This window comes from Oncorhynchus tshawytscha, linkage group LG11 (assembly GCF_018296145.1).
Source record: "Oncorhynchus tshawytscha isolate Ot180627B linkage group LG11, Otsh_v2.0, whole genome shotgun sequence".
Lineage (NCBI taxonomy): Eukaryota > Metazoa > Chordata > Actinopteri > Salmoniformes > Salmonidae > Oncorhynchus > Oncorhynchus tshawytscha.
The window spans coordinates 33,018,928-33,041,171 of NC_056439.1; the positions used below are offsets into that span (position 1 = coordinate 33,018,928).

At 44.4% G+C, this 22,244-nt stretch overlaps 1 protein-coding gene across 5 annotated transcripts in view; it reads left to right on the forward strand.

Annotated features, from left to right (window-relative positions):
* The window catches only part of LOC112233163 (steroid hormone receptor ERR2), a 59,165-nt gene extending 39,828 nt beyond the window's left edge, over nucleotides 1–19,337 (forward strand). For all 5 annotated transcript variants that reach the window (XM_024400595.2, XM_024400592.2, XM_024400594.2 and 2 more), the window contains 2 exons: nucleotides 11,875–12,144; nucleotides 16,175–19,337. In XM_024400595.2, the coding sequence (XP_024256363.1) occupies nucleotides 11,875–12,144; nucleotides 16,175–16,419 (515 nt within the window). In that variant the 3' untranslated portion in view covers nucleotides 16,420–19,337. The remainder of the gene's footprint in view (nucleotides 1–11,874; nucleotides 12,145–16,174) is intronic.
* Nucleotides 19,338–22,244: the final 2,907 nt, after the last annotated feature.

Genomic DNA, 22,244 nt, shown 5'->3' on the forward strand with positions numbered 1-22,244 from the left:
CTCTGCTATGATTGATAGTGTATTTCAATAGGTGAAACACACTACATATCCTAGTATGTTTTGTAAGACATTTCATGGTACAATATATTTTTTCTCCAAATTGATAAAACCCAGAATGGCTGATTTAGTTTTTGAAATAGCAAAGTCTAGCATTGCAGTTCGACCCAAACAACCTAATGAATTGTCCTGGTTCTTGTTGCTATTTATTAGTGATCTACTTGATTTAATTGCAGCCTGTTAGCTCAGTGTACAGACTACGTTGGTCATGAAGCTTATGTTTAGTTATTAGCGGGGAACAAGGCGGTGATGTTTAGGAGAGATCACGCCTCTTGTATGTTGTCTTATCTGTGTCAGCTCCCTACACCCCCCTCCTTCCCACAGCCCCCTTCGGGTTCCTGTTTTCTTTTTGTCATTAAATTGTGAAATCTACTTACTGTGTTGCCAGGCTGATCCCACTCAAGCTGCTTAATATCCTTGTAATAGAGTGCGAATACTGCCGGGCAATACATCAGCACCTCATCAGTGTACTTTATTAAATATAGACACCAACAGACAGCTCTTAGTATATTCACTTTACCCTCTGACGTAGACTTCAACACACCAGATAAAGATAGATTGAGCAATCAGGTGGATGCTGAACCCAGGGAGGCAGACAGGCAGGCAGAGTGGGTTTCTGGGAGATTGAGATGGGGGGAGTATCAGATGGCCAGGCAGGGATGGAGACCAGGAGGGAGACTGAGAGAGAGAGGGAGGCAGGGAGGGAGAGAGAGAGAGGCAGGGAGGTAGAGAGAGGTAGGAATAGCGAGACACCGGTAGGGAGGCAGGCAGGCAGGGAGGGAGAGAGAGAGGGGCAGGGAGGGAGAGAGAGAGAGAAAGGCAGGGAGGGAGAGAGAGAGGCAGGGAGGGAGAGAGAGGCAGGGATAGAGAGACATAGGTAGGGAGAGAGGCAGGCAGGGAGAGAGAGAAAGGCAGGGATGGAGAGACATAGAGGCAGGAAGGGAGAGAAAGGCAGGGAGAGAGAGAAAGGCAGGGAGAGGAGAGAGGGAGGGAGAGAGAGGCAGGTAGGGAGAGAGAGAGAAGGGCAGGGAGAGAGAAAGGCAGGGAGAGAGAGAAAGGCAGGGAGGGAGAGAGAGAGAGAGGCAGGGAGGGAGAGAGAGAGAGAGGCAGGGAGGGAGGGAGAGAGAGAGGGAGAGGCAGGGAGGGAGAGAGAGAGGGAGACACGGGTAGGGAGAGAGGCAGGCAGGCAGGGAGGGTGAGAGTGCGTGAGGCAGGGAGGGAGAGAGCAAGGCAGGGAGGGAGAGAGCAAGGCAGGGAGGGAGAGAGCAAGGCAGGGAGGGAGAGGGAGAGAGGGGCAGGGAGGGAGAGAGAGGGGCAGGGATAGAGAGAGGCAGGTAGGGAGAGAGGCAGGCAAGGAGGCAGGCAGTGAGACTGGGAGAGAGGCAGGGAGGCAAGCAGGGAGAGAGACAGCGGGAGAGAAGCAGGGAGGGAGATGGTTAGGAAAGGGGCATCTGCCAGGAACAGAGAAGGGGGAGTATTTGGTTTTGTTACAATGCTACAAATTGTTACAATTTTAAATGAGCAGATACCAGCAAGCCAAGCATCAAATCTGTCTGAATGCATTTTACATTTTGATGTAAGATGACGTACAAAAGGCTCAACATCAGCACGGTTTCAATAGTATTACTAATTTGCAGTGAGGAAGTCTTTCAGAGAGCTGATGATTTGCCTGTAGACATTGTCAACTAGGCATTAGCTGTCCCTCCCTCATTAAGGCGTGTTGCTGGTTGGCAGCAGAGATAAATGATGTGTAATTATGTGAATGATTAAAGTCAGAATCCTCCTGGTCTTTGGGCTAAACAGAGATATATATAACACCAAACGAGGGCTGTGGGACTCTTGAGACGGCTAAATACTCCCGAGCCGGGGTCACAGGGTCGGGGGGGTGCAGATTAAAACAAGGGGATTACTGTATTTAACGTTATACAACCTCATAACTTTCACAGGCCGCTGGTCAAATCACCCATTCCCAGCTACTTATAATTGGACAATGGTCTGGTGTTCATTTTAAAAGTAGAGATAGCTGGCACTCCTGAAAATTGGATTACTGAACCATTTAGTCACAAAACAGGATGAAATCTATTAATTATCTATCATCCAGCTATATGTGACTATCAAATCAAATCAAATTGTATTGGTCACATACACATATTTAGCAGGTGTTATTGCGGGTATAGCGAAATGCTTGTGTACCTATCTCCAATGGTGCAGTAGTATCTAACAATGCAGTAGTATCTAAAAATGATTCACAACAAATCTAAAATAATAGATTTTCCACTGTTGAAATTCAAGATGTACTGAAATGGATATACCACTGAAATTGAAGGTGTACTGAATTGTATCTGTAAAAGTGTTTATGACAGGGTAGTTTGGGTAATGTGTTATGTAATATGTTACAAGTGAAGGCTTGTGGCGGCCTGACTTGAGCTGTGTGCTGTACGTGTGGCTGAGGTTCAGGTCAAATGATTTATGTCAAGCACAGCAATTTATTACCAAGAAGCTATTGATTGGGTCCTCCTGACACTTTCATGTAAATTCAGGAAGAATCGTGGCCGGCAGCTGCAGCCTACTCACACACACACGCAGAAACACGCACAAACACACATGGCCAGGCACAAAACACACGGGCACACACACTGGTACACACACACACACACACAAGCTTGCACACGCATATTCCAACCAAAATGACCAGACAGCTTTGCATCTGCTCCAGTCTGTTTGTATCAAACCGATGCATTTAATCAACCTTAAAACAGTACTGTATAACTGATCAGGAGCACATATCATACACTTTACAGCTTCTTGCAATAAACACTAAATGTGGTTTTAAAAAATGAATGTATCTGTCTCTGAAATAAAAGTAGTAGATTTGGGATGTTTTAAAAGAGAAATGTTTTTGAAATAAAAGCTTTGATTTAGGTAGATGAGCAGTCAGTTTAGTACAGAGCTGAATAAGATGAGCTGAACCTCTGGGGCTCTTTTAAGGGCAGTATTGCTCAAAGTAGATGGCAGGCACTTGACTGGCTGAGGTGAGAATGCCGTTGGGCAAAATTATTCAGGGCTCGCTTGTCCTTCTGATAGCCAGCCATGATATACTGTACACTACATGACCAAAAGTATGTGGACACCTGCTAGTCGAGCATCTCATTCCAAAATCATGGGCAGTAATGTGGAGTTGGTCCCCCCTTTGCTGCTATAACAGCCTCCACTCTTCTGGGAAGACTTTCCACTAGAGGTTGGAACATTGCTGCTGGGACTTGCTTCCATTCAGCCACAAGCGCATTAGTGACGTCGGGCACTGCTGTTGGGAGCGCGTGGCTTGCAGTCGGTGTTCCAATTCATCCCAAAGTTGTTTGATGGGGTTGAGGTCAGGGCTCTATGTAGGCCAGTCAAGTTCTTCCACACCGATCTCGACAAACCATTTCTGTATGGCCCTTGCTTTGTGCACGGGGGCATTGGCATGTTGAAACAGGAAAGGACCTTCCCCAAACTTTTGCCACAAAGTTGGAAGCAAAGAATTGTCTAGAATGTCATTGTATGCTGTAGAGTTAAGATTTCCCTTCACTGTAACTAAGGGGCCTAGCCCAACTCGTGAAAAACAGCCCCAGACCATAATTCCTCCTCCACTATGCATTGGGGCAGGTAGTGTTCTCCTGGCATCTGCCAAACCCAGATTTGTCTGTGTGAAGCGTGATTCATCACCACAGAGAACACTTTTACACGGCTCCAGAGACCAATGGTGGCGAGCTTTACACCACTCCAGCCGACGTTTGGCATTGTGCATGGTGATCTTAGGCTTGTGTGCGGCTGCTCGGCCATGGAAACCCATTTCATGAAACCCCTGACGAACAGTTATTGTGCTGACGATGCTTCCAGAGGCAGTTTGGAACTCGGTAGGGAGTGGTGCAACTGAGGACAGACGTTCTTTATGGCCTAAGCACTTCAGCACTCACGGTTGAGCCGTTGTTGCTCCTATGACGGTGCCACGTTGAAAGTCACTGAGCTCTTCAGTAAGGCCATTCTACTGCCAATGTTTATTTATGGATATTGCATGGCTGTGTGCTCGATTTTATACACCTGTCAGCAACAGGTGTGGCAGAAATAGCCAAATCCACTAATTTGAAGGGGTGTCCGCATATCTTCATATACAGTTGAAGTCGGAAGTTAACATAAACTTAGGTTGGAGTCATTAAAACTCGTTTTTCAACCACTCCACAAATTTCTTGTTAACAAACTATAGTTTTAGCAAGTCAGTTAGGACATCTAAGTAATTTTTCCAACAATTGTTTACAGACAGATTATTTCACTTATAATTCACATAATTCTCAATTCCAGTGGGTCAGAGGTTTACATACACTAAGTTGACTGTGCCTTTAAACAGCTTGGAAAATTCCATAAAATGATGTCATGGCTTTAGATGCTTCTGTTTGGCTAATTGGCATCATATGACTCAATTGGAGGTGTACTTGTGGATGTATTTCAAGGCATACCTTCAAATTAAGTGCCTCTTTGCTTGACATCATGGGAAAATCAAAAGAAATCAGCCAAGATCTCAGAGAAATTTGTAGACCTCTGGTTCATCCCTGGGAGCAATTTCCAAATGCCTGAAGGTACCACGTTCATCTGTATAAACAATAGTATGCCAGTGTAAACACCATGGGACAACGCAGCCGTCATACCGCTCAGGAAGAAGACGCATTCTGTCTCCTAGAGATGAACGTACTTTGGTGCGAAAAGTCCAAATCAATCCTGGAACAACAGCAAAGGATCCTGTGAAGATGCTGGAGGAAACATATACAGAAGTATCTATATCCAGAGTAAAACGAGTCCTATATCTACATAACCTGAAAGGCCACTCAGCAAGGAAGAAGCCACTACTCCTAAACCGCCATAAAAAAGCCAGACTGTGGTTTGCAACTGCACATGGGAACAAATATCGTACTTTTTGGAGAAATGTCCTCTGGTCTGATGAAACAAAAATATAACTATTTGGCCATAATGACCATCGTTATGTTTGGAGGAAAAAGGGGGCAAGCTTGCAAGCCGAAGACACCATCCCAACCGTGAAGTATGGTGGTGGCAGCATCATGTTGTGGGGGTGCTTTGCTGCAGGAGGGACTGGTGCACTTCACCAAATAAATGGCATCATGAGGATGGAAAATTATATGGATATATTGAAGCAACATCTCAAGACATCAGTCAGGAAGTTAAAGCTTGGTTGCAAATGGGTCTTCCAAATGGAAAATGACTCCAAGCATACTTCCAAAGTTGTGGCAAAATGGCTGAAGGACAACAAAGTCAAGGTATTGGAGTGGTCATCACAAAGCCCTGACCTCAATCCTATAGAAAATTTGTGGGCAGAACTGAAAAAGCGTGGAGGCAAGGAGGCCTACAAACCTGACTGTTACACCAGCTCTGTCAGGAGGAATGGGCCAAAATTCACCCAACTTATTGTGGGAAGCTTGTGGAAGTCTACCCAAACTGTTTGACCCAAGTTAAACAATTTAAAGGCAATGGTACCAAATACTATTTGAGTGTATGTAAACTTATGACCCAATGGGAATGTGATGAAAGAAATATAAGCTGAAATAAATCATTCTCTCTACTATTATTCTGACATTTCACATTCTTAATATAAAGTTGTGATCCTAACTGACCTAAGACAGGGAATTTTTACTAGGATGAAATGTCAGGAATTGTGAAAAGCTGAGTTTAAATGTACTTGTCTAAGGCGTATGTAAACTTCCGACTTCAACTGTATATAGTGTAGCAGCCCCTGTCTAGCGAGAATGACTCTCTTTTCCCTCTATCGCTTTCTCTCTCTCTCTCTCTCCCTGTATCTCTGTATATCTCTCTGTGTTTCTCTTCCTCTCTCATTTCCTTATCTCTCAATTCCTCTGTATCTTCTCCCTATCTCTCTCTTTCATTCCATCCACCCCTTTCACTCTCTCTTTCCGTCTCCCTCCCTCGCTTCATCTCTCTCTCTCTATCCCTCTCTCTCGCTCTCTCTGTCTGTTCTCTCTCTATCCCTCTCTCTTGCTCTCTCTGTCTGTTCAGTAGTCTGATTGAGGATGAAATACGAGGGGGCTGCAGCTGGAGGGGGCCACCATGCCTCGTAATTACTTCTCTTTTTATGACCCGTGCTAATGGCCCTCGGGGAGAGGGAAACAATAATAAATTAATAGAATATGAACTCCCGCTCAACAGAAATCTCCAGCATTTCATTTTGGGCCGTCCTCTGCTCTGGCAGATGAAATGGCACCCTGATTAAACTGACGAGGGGTGGACCCAGAGGCAGCCGGCACTGGTGTGGCCTGCCTGATCTGCCACCATCTCACCCCCCTCCCTCGGTGAAGGGGTCTGTCGGAGATAAGGAGGATGGGGATTTTGGCTCTCCCCAATTGGCTTTTTACAGTTGTATCCAGAATAACAAGCTAAGAATCCGAAGATGAACTTAAATATATTTCTACATGTGTGCATCTATAGGATTCTCACCTTAGAGGACAGAGGTAAGAGACTGCAACAGGGCTGTTTGGACAGGGATATTGTTGTATTTAAATCCAGTATAGGTAAGTCAGGGAGCAGAGCAGGAAAAGCTGAGGGAAATCATCTGTCAAAGAAAACATTTATTCCTGTGTTATAACTTTCATATGTGTATTATACAAAATATTGCAGTGAAATCCTATTCAAGATTTGCCTTTATCAACCAGAGAGACCAGCCAAACTTGTCAATGTTTTCGAACCCATTTCAAGTGGCTGTGTTTATTGTAAACACAAACAAAACTGGTGTAATTTTATACTGTGCCTAGCCAGGGACAGGGATCATTGAGAGAACCAGCTGAAGCATGAAGTGAATTAGTCTACTGTTGAACCCAGTCATGGTCTTCAGTGTCTGGTTAAGAGGCGAGGAAGAGAGCATGTTCCCTGTCCACAGCCCCCCGCATGACTGTGATTGTGTGGTAGTATGGACCACAGTAGTATGCTATGTCAACATGACATTTCTCCTAGGACTGCTTGTCCACATGTAATGAAGAGGTATACTGTAGTTAAACGGTGATACAGTAGAGATGATTCACTGTAACCTACTGTATGTTGAAGTTCCATTGTGTTTACTGGATCAAATAAATATACTGTCATGTAATGTCATTTTTAAATTGATAATGTAGATGCCTTTAAAACACAATCGTCCCTGAACATCACAATACCGTATGTGAAAGCATGCTTATTCAAAATGAACAACAGAGATTTCAGAGATGTTGTTATTGCCCTCTGCTATTTTAGCCTACTTACCCAGGGTAGCCTTGTGGAAAAGGGCCTTCAACCACACAGACAGGTCTCTAAGTTTTGGTCAATATTGTGCCGTGTTTCCTCAAACCCCACCAAGGCAGTGGTGTGGAAATGAAGATGTAAATATTGATATTTCATTAGAGGAAATCACCCACTCCGACAGCACTTAACCGGGCTGCCTTCACAGCATGGCGGCCAGAGCGCTGTGTGACCTATGGAGTCTGGAAGTCACTTCATTACTCGATTAAATTGAGTGGAAAACGGCAAGTCAACGACACAAGATCCCATTTGGAGCCATAATTTAGGCCCTGAAGAGAGAGACAGAGCAGGGGGAAAACCCCTCCTCTCCATCTCACAACACCGGATTCAATTCAAGGACTTTTAGCGTCAAACGTAATTGCAGGCTGCTGTGTTCAGTGTGTGCATATTGCTGAGAGGTGTCTGGTATAACAGAGGGATTTTGCATTCTCTTGTACAAATCTAGAACAAGTGCTTTCTATGTGCTGTCACATTGAGGGCAAGGTGTTCCGGTTGAGTGCTCCTTGGCATTAAAAGGGTGCACAAAGCCTAGGCTGTGATTGCATGCCAACCTGACGCAGAAATCAGGCTGTACCTTGTCTACACTTGCATGACCATTTCCTTGCGGCCAGTCCAGATTATCTCGCTAATGGCAAGGTACGGCTTTTCCAGTGCTGACAGGGACATTTCACAGCAAAGGATTTAAAATTCAAAAGGCACTCGCTCATCTGAGCTATCTTTGTTGCAGGTGAATGGTAACAATTGAATAAGATGAGAAAAATGAAGAAACCAGCACACTGCTCTTTATTTAGCTTTACGTATCGGCCTGAAGGCCTTTGTCAGAGCTTTAAAAAGGATTTAAAATGCATTTTGATGTATAGTAGCACAGGCACCTGCACTAAGGCACTCATGGCTTCCTCCTACAATTATATTAGTATGTGCCTCCTAGCAGTTTTGGCTAGTGTCTGTATTGTGCTGGTCCTGTCTGTGGTTCACAGACCCCCTGGCCACCCGGGTGGGGTGGGCCTGCCCTGCCTGTCCTGGGCCCTGCACCTGTCTCTGTTTGATCAGACCCTCCATTCGACTGACTATTGATTCCCCTTCACATTGTGAAGGCCCTCACATTCCGATCGCAATCTGTTAATGAATGTATCCTCCAGCTCTTCCCTCCTGTGGTCATCACTACGATAAGGGAAATGAAACTCTCCGCTACCCCCTTTCTCTCTCTTTCCCTCGCTACCTTTTTCTTTCTGTTTCTACCCCCTTCAGTGTTGCTCTCTCTCTGTGTGTGTGTGTCAATACTGTCATCTATCGCCTCCTAATAACCTGGGAGCAGATAGTATTGCAACAGCAAACTTGTAAAAGCAATCATTTTAATCAGGCGACGGGCTAATATGCTGTCAGAATGGGGGCGCCCGTGGGAACGCTAGACCAGGACAGGAGGTAAGGAGAGGGATGCTCCAAGTAGTAGGGGAAAAGGGTAGTAAAAGGGTAGTACGGGGAAAGGGTAGTACGGGGAAAGGGTAGTACGGGGGAAAGGGTAGTACGGGGAAAGGGTAGTACAGGGAAAGGGTAGTACGGGGGAAAGGGTAGTACGGGGAAAGGGTAGTATGGGGAAAGGGTAGTATGGGGAAAGGGTAGTACGGAGGAAAGGGTAGTACGGGGAAAGGGTAGTACGGGGGAAAGGGTAGTAGGGGAAAGGGTAACGGGGAAAGGGTAGTATGGGGAAAGGGTAGTACAGAGGATAGGGTAGTACGGGGAAAGGTTAGTACGGGGAAAGGGTAGTACAGAGGAAAGGTTAGTACGGAGAAAGGGTAGTACGGAGGAAAGTTAGTGCGGGGAAAGGGTAGTACAGAGGAAAGGTTAGTACGGGGAAAGGGTAGTACGGGGAAAGGGTAGTACAGAGGAAAGGGTAGTACGGGGAAAGGGTAGTACAGAGGAAAGGTTAGTACGGGGAAAGGGTAGTACAGAGGAAAGGTTAGTACGGGGGAAAGGGTAGTACAGAGGATAGGGTAGTACGGGGAAAGGTTAGTACGGGGAAAGGGTAGTACAGAGGAAAGGTTAGTACGGAGAAAGGGTAGTACGGAGGAAAGTTAGTGCGGGAAAGGGTAGTACAGAGGAAAGGTTAGTACGGGGAAAGGGTAGTACGGGAAAGGGTAGTACAGAGGAAAGGGTAGTACGGGGAAAGGGTAGTACAGAGGAAAGGTTAGTACGGGAAAGGGTAGTACAGAGGAAAGGTTAGTACGGGGAAAGGGTAGTACAGAGGAAAGGGTAGTACGGGAAAGGGTAGTACGGGGAAAGGGTAGTACAGAGGAAAGGTTAGGGGGAAAGGTTAGTACGGGAAAGGTTAGGGGGAAAGGTTAGTACGGGAAAGGTTAGTACGGGGAAAGGGTAGTACGGGGAAAGGTTAGTAAAAAGGTTAGTACGGGGAAAGGTTAGTACGGGGAAAGGTTAGTACGAGGAAAGGTTAGTACGGGGAAAGGTTAGTACGGGAAAGGTTAGTACGAGGAAAGGTTAGTACAGAGGAAAGGTTAGTACGGGGAAGGTTAGTACGGGAAAGGGTAGTACGGGGAAAGGGTAGTACGGGGAAAGGTTAGTATGGGGAAAGGTTAGTACAGAGGAAAGGTTAGTACGGGGAAAGGTTAGTACGGGAAAGGTTAGTACGGGGAAAGGGTAGTACGGGGAAAGGTTAGTACGGGAAAAGGTTAGTACAGAGGAAAGGTTAGTACGGGAAAGGTTAGTACGGGAAAGGTTAGTACGGGGAAAGGTTAGTACAGAGGAAAGGTTAGTAGTACGGGGAAAGGGTAGTACGGGGAAAGGTTAGTACGGGAAAGGGTAGTACAGAGGAAAGGTTAGTACGGGGAAAGGTTAGTACGGGGAAAGCTTAGTACGGGGAAAGGGTAGTACGGAGGTAAGGGTAGAAAAGGGTTACGGGGAAAGGGTAGTACGGGGAAAGGGTAGTACGGGGAAAGGGTAGTACAGAGGAAAGTTTAGTACGGGGAAAGGGGGAAAGGTTAGTACGGGGAAAAGGTTAAAGGTTAGTACAGAGGAAAGGTTAGTACGGGGAAAGGTTAGTACGGGAAAGGGTAGTACGGGAAAAAGGGTAGTACGGGGAAAGGTTAGTACGGGGTAAGAGGAAAGGTTAGTACGGGAAAGGTTAGTACGGGGAAAGGTTAAAGGTAAGGGTAGTACGGGAAAAGGGTAGTACGGGGAAAGGGTAGTACGGGGAAAGGGTAGTAAGGGTAGTAGAGGAAAGTTTAGTATGGGGAAAGGGTAGTACGGAGGAAAGGGTAGTACAGAGGAAAGGGTAGTACGGGGAAAAGGGTAGTACGGGGAAAGGGTAGTACAGAGGAAAGGTTAGTACGGGGAAAGGTTAGTACGGGGAAAGGTTAGTAGGGAGGAAAGGGTAGTACGGGGAAAGGGTAGTACGGAGGAAAGGGTAGTACGGAGGAAAGGGTAGTACGGGGAAAGGGTAGTACGGGGAAAGGGTAGTACGGAGGAAAGGGTAGTACGGGGAACAGGTAATACCTCACCTCATCTTCAGAGGATTTGTGGGGATGGTTGTTTTTAAAAGGTTTAATTCTATCTATATGTACAGGTAGCAGCCTGTGTGTTTGAAGGGGGAAATGACAATAGTTTTATATGACCCAGACCATTTCAGCTCATCCAGTTGCTGTTTGTCAGGAACGGGGACAGGATTTAAGCCTTTAGGGCTGTGTTGACCCACGCGACCCCTCGCTGTGTGAGTGTGTGCCCACACTTGTGTGTGTCTGTTAGTGTGAGTGTGTATGCATGCCTGCGTGCTAGCATGCATGAGTGTGTTGTGTGTGTGTTTTTTATCAACTCACCCAGCGTGGTACTGAGTGTGTGTCACGTCCTCGACCCCTCCAATGAGGATCTGTCTCAGTGCTAATCCCACCAATAGCAGTGTGACAGGAAACAAGGGCTGACCAGACGGCTTTGTGTCTCAAAGACCTTTGCACCGATTTACTGTCTTCACTTACAGTAAAGCCCACTGGAGTGCTGTGACAACCGTTTCAGAGAGGACCTTCCAGAGTGCATTTAAAATTAAACACCTCTGCTGCTAACATACCGTGGCATGTACTCTAGTCAGTCGGGGTTGAGACTTTGAACTCATGTTTGGGTTACTGATCAGATCTGTCCATGAGAAAGACCTTGAAGGTGGACAGTACATGTTTGGCTTCATAGTGTTTTCATTAAAACAATCAGGGTGGTAATGTTCATTTAATTGTTCACCCTTAACTAGTTCACCCCATTTAATAGTTTACCGATGATAATTGCATTGATCATCAACAAAGAGAAAATATAAAGAGCCTATTCGAGTATTTTCACTGTTTCTATTTAATCTTGAGGGCAGAGCATGAGCTGGAAACACCCACACTCACACACACACACACACAAACAAACAAATATATTTTAAGTGTCTGCATTGTAGTGCAGATAACTGCAGGTGAGAGATTCTCAGAGTGTTTTCCTCTGTCTCCCCAGGCTTCTCCACGCTGTCGCTGGGAGACCAGATGAGTCTACTGCAGAGCGCCTGGATGGAGATCCTGATCCTAAGCATCGTGTTCCGCTCGCTGCCCTACGAGGACGAGCTGGTGTATGCAGAGGACTACATCATGGACGAAGAACACTCGCGGCTCACTGGCCTGCTCGACCTCTACGTGTCCATCCTGCAGCTCGTACGCAAGTACAAGAAGCTGAAGGTGGAGAAGGAGGAGTTTGTCACCCTCAAGGCCATCGCTCTCGCCAACTCAGGTAGGACAATTTACACCGACTCCGTATGTAGCATAAATAAGACGGCAGTCAGGGATAATAGGTGAATATTTTGACATTTTATTCTTTACAAGGTTTTTTAATTTATGCAATATGATGAGAACAATCAATCTAAAAAACAATCACATTTATTATTTAAGGTAATATTGTATTTTTGCTGAAAATGTATGTTTTGAAGAGTCTGATTTTTCAGTATCATTGCCCAATATGATATTGTAAAATGGGCAATCACAAGCAATATATCCATGTGGACAAAAATAATACTTTTTGGACTTTTTAACTTTTTGTTGTAATTTTATGAATAAAGCTAGTATTTATACATTTTAGGACACATTTCATTAATCTCAAAAACTGTCATATACTGTATCAAATCTTGAGCCAGAGTTAATTTCAAATGAACAAACGATTACTATAGTGCCAGTGACACAAAAATATAAAATTTGTTAGGAATATTTTTAAACACTCATTAATTTGCCAAAACCAAAACATTTTCCATTAATTTGCCAAAACCAAAACATTTTCCATTTATATTGCACAAATACATAAAACTGTTTCTAATTTTATATTGGAATATTATCTTATTATCTTATTCATAATAACAATTGTTCATAATTTATGTTGGTTAATTCTCCATAACAGTAGCTGCAGGGCACGCCAACCATGGGAGATAAATTTAGCATTTCATTAGGAGCACAGGGCCTGTCAATACAATGTGTTAAGTCGAATGGAATGAGTATCAGGGAGTGATGGGGCTTGTTTGTTCCAATGCGAAGACGGTACACTCGTATCGACAGGCTGCTTTTGAGTAGGCAGAGCCTGTCCCTCTCTGATCAATGCCTGGCTGGGCCACGGGCACGCTTTCTCTTCTTTTGTCTGGCTGAAAAATGAAAACGCTGACGGTGGGCTTTGCTTTGCTTTGCTTTCAGACAACAGAGCTTTGTTGGGGGGTGGGTGCGGGTGAGGGAGGGAGGGAGGCCGGGTGTCGGGGTAGGGAGGAGGCGTCCGGAACGTTTGAACAAGGTCTCTGTGAGATCACTCTCCCGGGAGCCCCTCTGTCTGACAGCTGTGAAAATTCATAGCGATTGATTTTGTAATTAGCAGTTTATCAATCGGATCGACTTGGGCTCTCTGATGGATTGCAAGGAAATTGTTTCTTCAAAGTAGTTTTTTTAAGCCTATCCCCTCCTCCATAGCCTACATGCTGCATGCTCTCCCTCGCTCTCTCTCTCTCCATATCTCCATCTCACTCTCTCTCTGTATCTCCATCTCCCCCTCTCTGTCTCTCTCGCTCCATATCTCCATCTCCTTCTTCCTCTCTGTCTCTCTCGCTCCATATCTCCCTCTCTCTGTCTCTCTCTCTCCATATCTCTATCTCCTTCTTCCTCTCTGTCTCTCTCGCTCCATATCTCCCTCTCTGTCTCTCTCTCCATATCTCCATCTCCTTCTTCCTCTCTGTCTCTCTCGCTCCATATCTCCCTCTCTCTGTCTCTCTCTCTCCATATCTCCATCTCCTTCTTCCTCTCTGTCTCTCTCGCTCCATATCTCCCTCTCTGTCTCTCTCTCTCCATATCTCCTTCTCCCTCTCTGTCTCTCTCTCCATATCTCCAACTCCTCCTTCTCTGTCTCTCTCTCCATATCTCCATCTCTCTCTTTGTCTATTGCTCTCTTTTCTTTCTCATCTGGTCTCTAGCTCTTTCTTTCATTCCTTCCTTCTTGCCTGCACTTCACCCCGAGACCTTTGTCCACTGCTCACTCATTCTTGGCATTAGATGAGTTTAATGGCAAAAATGTCATGCATGTGCTGAAGCACACATGTACACACACACATATACTCACTTATGTTTTTGATACGTTTATTGGTTGTATTATTTTATCACAGTAATTAAAATGCATTTAATTGCTAATAATTTGTCTGGGCATTGACTTGTACATATTACCTAATATGCTGTTTATCATTGACTAATCCTGTATGACGCAAAGAGGAGTTACGATACTCTCTGACTTCCTGGTGAATTTCCCTTTTGTTCTTCTATTCTGCCCCCCCATCTGCTCATATCCCCCCCCACCCCCCTGCTCAACTGCTCATTCACTTTCCAAAACGACCTACTTCATTTTACCGCTGTGGATTGGAAAGCGTCAGGGTGAGAAATGTCTCAAGGTCTTGGGAATATAGTTGTTCCAGTCAATGAATTTGGGACGAAGTCTGAAATCTGTTTTGCCTTTTATTGTCCCGCGTGGTGAAATATGCACTGCCAAGGTGATATGAGTCAAGCAATGACACACTGTCTCATAAGTGCCAGACACTGGTTAACCACAAGCCCAGTGCATCCTTGAGAGAGAGAGAGAGAGAGAGAGAGAGAGAGAGAGAGAATATGAAAAGGGAGTGTTACAGCATTCTGTACATACCGTAAGAGTATCCTTGAACAATGCAATACACCACAGCACATCAGACAGGGAGAGACTGCAATGAGTCAGAGAGAGAACCCTCCTCTGAGACTGAAAGGTCAGGGAGGATATGGGCTACAGAGTCAGTATGATACTGTACACATGGTTGTTGTTGATGTAGTTTCATTGTTACAGTAGACCTACAGTACAAACATGTAGTTACACTCTTACAGTAGACCTACAGTACAAACATGTAGTTACACTCTTACAGTAGACCTACAGTACATACATGTAGTTACACTGTTACAGTAGACCTACAGTGCATACATGTAGTTACACTGTTACAGTAGACCTACAGTACATACATGTAGTTACACTGTTACAGTAGACCTACAGTGCATACATGTAGTTACACTGTTACAGTAGACCTACAGTACAAACATGTAGTTACACTCTTACAGTAGACCTACAGTACAAACATGTAGTTACACTCTTACAGTAGACCTACAGTACATACATGAGTTACACTGTTACAGTAGACCTACAGTGCATACATGTAGTTACACTGTTACAGTAGACCTACAGTACATACATGTAGTTACACTGTTACAGTAGACCTACAGTACATACATGTAGTTTCATTGTTACAGTAGACCTACAGTACAAACATGTAGTTACACTCTTACAGTAGACCTACAGTACAAACATGTAGTTACACTCTTACAGTAGACCTACAGTACATACATGTAGTTACACTGTTACAGTAGACCTACAGTGCATACATGTAGTTACACTGTTACAGTAGACCTACAGTACATACATGTAGTTACACTAGTTCAATTGGAGTTAATATAATTTGTTTTGTTTGATCGATCAATCAATCATCAGTCAAAATATGGTTTCCAGCAAGCTAAAGCACTAACATTCCAGTGATTATTTAATCAAATGTACAATAGTGTTTACTTTCATTCCACTCATGTGTTGTTCCACATGTGTCTGTGAGAGAAGAGGGAGGAAATGAATGAAAATGTGAAGGAAGTATTATTTCTTTATTGAAGCTAGTTTACACCATCCAATTCCCTGATGGAGTGTTTATAAGAAAACAATCTATTCCGGAGCTGTCTTTTGGAACAGTGAGGTGTTTAATATGTATTCATTCACTGGGGGTTGGCTGCTATTCATTCCATTGTGTGCTGCAGGAGACTGCTGCATTATATGGATTTTCAGTCTCGTTGGTCAAAGGCCATACGAAAATCAAACCAAGGCCACCTGGCAAAAAAAATACATTAAGCTTTGTGTTTTTCTTTACGTTCTATTGTTTATCTTGTCGCAGTGTGAATTATGCCGATAACGTGTCTAATAGCTGATCACTAGTACACACCCAGCCATGTTTTACTTTAGCAAAAATGGAATTCCTGCTGTGTTCATCAGCCTCGCTCAGCTCTCATTGCATTGGAAATGTGCACTGTATTCTGCAAAGTTTTGATGTGTTACTATTTACAGAACTATTTTACATTGCATTAAATCAAGCACTGGTTTGTGTTGTCATTGTATCCCTGAAGATGTTAACATGACTCATGTTGAAGAGCCCCCTCTCACTGACCGTTTCTTTCCCTCTCCTCTCCAGACTCCATGCATATAGAGGACGTGGAGGCAGTGCAGAAGCTCCAGGATGCGCTCCATGAGGCCCTGCAGGACTATGAGAGCAGCCAGCATCAGGAGGACCCCCGGCGGGCAGGCAAGCTGCTCATGACCCTGCCCCTGCTGCGTCAGACTGCCACCAAGGCCGTGCAGCACTTTTACAGCATCAAGGTTCAGGGCAAGGTGCCCATGCACAAACTCTTCCTGGAGATGCTGGAAGCCAAGGTCTGATGGAGGAGCAGGTGATGCAGACAGAAGGACATGGAGAGAGGGGACTCAGGACAGGAGAGGAACACCCTGCTGACTGTGACAGGAGACTGACTGACCTGTGACTGTGACTGACCTCTCTCGCGCTTTGCCCCTTGAACCCAAGACATTTCAAAAATAAAACAAATACAAATAAAGAAGAACAAATGCTAAACTTGGTTAAAAGTATAAATGTAAAATGATGCAGATTCATTTAAAATATATTAGAAATACTATGTACAGTAATAATTTTGTTTTGTTTATGGTCTGTGGTCATACTGTATGTGAAGGATCTCCCCCTCTATATCTTCAGAAGGAATAATTACAGGCTATTAATTAACATGGTTTTATTTCTAGTCAGAATATACAGTTGAGTCAACCACTATGACTCACTTGTTAGACAGTTGTTTCACCTCCTGGACTTGACCAGGACATGTATATATTTATTAATAATGATTGGCTGAGTGTACAGTTATGTCTGGTGAAGCCGACGGCCATTTTTCTCTCTTTCTCCTTCTTTGAAAAGAAAGAAAGAACAGAAAGTGTTACCTAAATGTGAGCTCTACTGATCTAAATGTCCTTGAATATACCTCTTCAGAGCAGTGAGCTGTGTGATGTGGATTGGTCTCAGACAGGAAGAAGATAAACTGGTCACATGACATGTTTAACCAAACTAGCGTAGCCAGGTAGTCAGTCGTCTTATTCTGTAGTAACTCAGCAATAAAGGGAGCCGTGCCGTGGACAAGTCATGTTAAACCTCCTATATCATCTGCTTCACTACACTGCTGTCTGTCTGTCTGTCTGTCTGTCTGTCTGTCTGTCTGTGTCTGTCTGTCTGTCTGTCTGTCTGTCTGTCTGTCTGTCTGTCTGTCTGTCTGTCTGTCTGTCTGTCTGTCTGTCTGTCTGTCTCTGTCTGTCTGTCTGTCGCTAGAAGACCATGCCCTCCCATTTGTGTGTGAGTGTGAGTCCTGGCAATGGACGCACCACTCACCTGTTGCACTGTAGTGTTTCTCCTCTGTAAACCCCACATTTGGTGATTGTTCAAGCCAATGGAAATTGCCTCTTGGCAACTGAGTGAATGACCTCATCTGGGCAGGGTGAAAGATGATGAGTGGGTTTGGGGGCGGGGGTATCAAAGGATTACTGCCGAGTGGCAGAAGTCCAGAAGATTCCATGTTCAAACAATCAGAGGCCCATGTGTCAAATGCTCTATTTTGGGTCCTTTAAGACCGTGGCAGAGTCCTTCCAAACAGGGAGCAAGGTGTCCAGCATCTGCTAGCAGCATTTTAGAAGCGGCCTGTCTTTTTATAGCTGGGACTGTCTTTATGGAGCTACAGCCAAACTGAGGTGAATGGCAGGTGCAGTGATGTGTTGGTAGCTAGCGCTTCACGCTGACTGGGGGTATTTTTAACCCAGAAGGAGGTTATTGCTGTAGCTGCCTGCCTGCTCTGCCTCCCTCCAGGAGTACAGTAGACACGTGGAACGCTGCTTGACCCCATGTTGACACAGTAGCTGTGGTGTAACACCTCTCAACAGACCAGGAGACAGACAGGCATCCTTAAAGACAGCAAATCACTCCCCAAGGTGCTCCTCTTGTGAGAAGCCATGCAGGCTACAAAGTGTCAGCATGTTTCAAAGGGTAGCACCAGTCCCATGGTGTGTCTGAACAAGGTGTGATCTCGGTGGGAAAGTGACGAGAGGGCCCCCATGCTCCCAGTGTGTAGGTAGGTCGACCTCCATGGTGCATGCTGGGCACTGTAGTTCAGTACTGTAGACTCATGCTGTTCTTGTTCTGCATGGGAGAGAATGTGATGGGAGGGGGATGAGTATACTACTGACGTGATTAATGTGATGTGATACATGTTGGTGCTGTCACAATATGAAACTGTGATCAAACGAATCCCTGACATTGTAGACGGGATGGTTGCTACTCTGCTTGTGATATCATTGACCAGTGTTAATCCTGCAGCACCCTATTTTACTGCAGCCTGATTGGTCACTTAATGGAGGATGACTACACACCCCAGCACCTAATAATCCAACTTGAACTAGCTGCTGTCTACTTAACAGGCTCCACTTTAGGGGGTGACCATGTAACTTGAACTATTTTACTGTTGTGCAATACAACGGGGACCAATTCTGACTGAAACCATGCTGTAAGCATGCTTTTACCAAGATTTTGGACAATTGGATTAATATTTCCATATTATTAAAAAATTATTCTTATCAAAAATAACTATCAGAACTATATTTTCATTGCTCTACTGTAAAATACAAGCGCTTGTATGGACAAGTACAGATGAAACAGATCAGACAGTTTAGCAGAAAAACTTTACAATAAGCTTTTTGTAGTGATCCAAAATTCACACCCAATACAATGCAACGTAAACTCCAGGCACCTCCCTTCAATGCTTTCAGTTGTATTTAGGCTCCTCTAGAATGCAAATAACAAGTCTTACATTCAAACTGGGTCTATACAGTATAAGGTGTATATATACTGTGTATATATACTGTGTGTGTGTATATATATATATATATATATACATATATATATATATATATATATATACAGTATATCAATGCCAATGGTTACTGGACAGTATACAGTAGGTTGCCGAGTTACAGCAGTTCAAAATAAAGTACAGCATGCAGCGTCCTGCTGACTACTACCTCATCACTATTGTCGATACTTTCGATTTCAAGATGTATTCTTCATCAGTATCATCATCATCATGGCTGTATTGAAATATACATGAGCCATCCATGTTTCTATCAAAGATTTATTGTCTAGAAATGCCCCTGCCAAGATACACTATACACACAAAAGTATGTGGACAACCCTTCCAATTGGTGGATTTGGCTATTTCAACCACACCCATTGCTGACAGGTGTATAAAATTGAGCACACAGCCATGCAATCTCCATAAACAAACATTGGCAGTAGAATGGCGTTACTGAAGAGCTCAGTGACTTTCAACGTGGCACCGTTATTGGATGCCACCTTTCCAACAAGTCAGTTTGTCAATTTCTGCCCTGCTAGAGCTGCCCCGGTCAGCTGTAAGTGCTGTTACTGTGAAGTGGAAATGTCTAGGAGCAACATTGGCTCAGCCGCAAAATGGTAGGCCACACAAGCTCACAGAATGGGACCGCGAAGTGCTGAAGCACATAGTGCATAAAAATCACTACCAAGTTCCAAACTGCCTCTGGAAGCAAATCAGCACAAGAACTGTTCGTCAGGAGCTTCATGAAATGGGTTTCCATGGCTGAGCAGCCGCATACAAGCCTAAGATCACCATGCACAATGCCAAGTGTCGGCTGGACTGGTGTAAAGCTCGCCACCATTGGTCTCCGAACAGGTGTACACACGTTCTCTGGAGTGATGAATCACGCTTCACCATCTGGCAGTCCAATGGACGATTCTGGGTTTGGCGGATGCCAGGAGAATGCTACCTGCCCCAATGCATAATAGTCTGGGGCTGTTTTTCATGGTTCGGGCTACAGTAGGCCCCTTAGTTCCAGTGAAGGGAAAGCCTAACACAGCATATAATGATATTGTAGACAATCCTGTGCTTCTAAATTTGTGGCAACAGTTTGGAGTAGGCCCTTCATGTTTTAGCATGCCAATGCCCCCGTGCACAAAGCAAGGTCCTTACAGAAATGGTTTGTCGAGATCTGTATCTAAGAAATTGACTGGCCTACACAGAGTCCTGACCTCAACCCCACCGATCACCTTTGGGATGAATTGGAATGCCGACTACGAGCCAGGTCTAATCGCCCAACATCAGTGCACAAACTCACTAATTCTCTTTTGGCTGAATGGAAGAAAGTCCCCGCAACAATGTTCCAACATCTAGTGGAAAGCCTTCCCAGAAATGTGGAGGCTGTTATCGCAGCAAAGGGGGGACCAACTCCACATTAATGCCCATGATATTGGAATGAGATGTTCGACGAGCAGGTGTCCACATACTTTTGGTAATGTAGTGTATTTGTAATTATAGTCACCAGTAGTCTCTTACCATCCATATATCTGTTTGTAAAGGTAAAGCATGCTTAAAGTTGACTTCATGATTTGGCTATCAGTGGGCGAGACCCATTTTGGTTATGAAGCGGGTACATGTTTTTATTAACATCAATGTGTCAGAATTGGTCCCTTGATGATAAACTTGCATTAAGGAACAGGTACTTAAAATGATTTCCTGCTCCTACAGTATAAATATTAATGGTGTGAATTATATCATTTGGCAACAGTGTACATTGATATCTCTGATTGTTGAATCACCAATATCTGTGTCACCTTTATGTTTTGATTTCCTAAAAGGTAAAGGAAGAAATAATTAAATAACTCCCAGAAGTCTGTGATTCATTTATTATCCGACTACACCAGGGACCATCAACTAGATTCACTCACAGGCTGATTTTTTTCTGGAGTGGAGGGTCGGGGGGACGGAACATAATTACAAATCATTTGTAGACTGCAAATTGACCACAAGAAGCCAAAACAGATCATGTTTGACTAAAAAAGAATCATTTCAAACCTTTTGCACATTTGCATACAATCACATCTCTCTCCAGGAATACCTGGGAACAAATTTCTTAAATTAAAGTCATATGGAGCTTATTTCCTGGTGTCTTTAGTCTTTTCTGTCCAACAATGAAAAGCAATTTTAAAAATTGCTCAAAAAACTTGGGGAGTCAAATAAAACCACCCGTGGGCCACCAGTTGGGGACGCCTGCACTACACTATTGATGATGTTGTGATGCATTTAAATGTACATTTAAAATATCCCAAACAAACCTGACCTCTTTCAGCACAGTACATACTTGTGTAAGGATATGCCAATCATAGTGCGTTTATAAAGTCACATTTGTGATGACGAGGGCACATTTTTAGTAATAATATCATGAGACTCAGAAAGAGGATCAGATAGAATACATAAACTCAGCAAAAAAAGAAACGTCCCTTTTTCAGGACCCTGTCTTTCAAAGAGAATTCGTAAAAATCCAAATAACTTCACAGGTCTTCATTGTAAAGAGTTTAAATGCTGTTTCCCATGCTTGTTCAATGAACCATAAACAATTCATGAACATGCACCTGTGGAACGGTCGTTAAGACACTAACAGCTTACAGATGGTAGGCAATTAAGGTCAAAGTTATGACAACTTAGGACACTAAAGAGGCCTTTCTACTGACTCTGAAGAACACCAAAAGAAAGATGCCCAGGGTCCCTGCTCATCTGCGTGAATGTGCCTTAGGCATGTTGCAAGGAGGCATGAGGTCTTCAGATATGGCCAGGGCAATAAATTGCAATGTCCGTACTGTGAGACGCCTAAGACAGCGCTACTGGGAGACAGGGCGGACAGCTGATCGTCCTCGCAGTGGCAGACCACGTGTAACAACACCTGCACAGGATTGGTCCATCCGAATATCACACCTGCGGGACAGGTACAGGGTGGTAACAACAACTGCCCAAGTTACACAAGGAATGCACAATCCCTCCATCAGTGCTCAGACTGTTTGAAATAGGCTGAGAGAGGCTGGACTGAGGGCTTGTAGGCCTGTTGTAAGGCAGGTCCTCACCAGACATCACGGGCGGTGTGTCACAGCATCATTGGTCTGAGCTTGTTGTCATTCCAGGCAATCTCAACACTGTGCGTTGCAGGGAAGACATCCTCCTCCCTCATGTGGTACCCTTCCTGCAGGCTCATCTTGACATGACCCTCCAGCATGACAATGCCACCAGCCATACTGGTCGTTCTGTGCGTGATTTCCTGCAAGACAGGAATGTCAGTGTTCTGCCATGGCCAGCGAA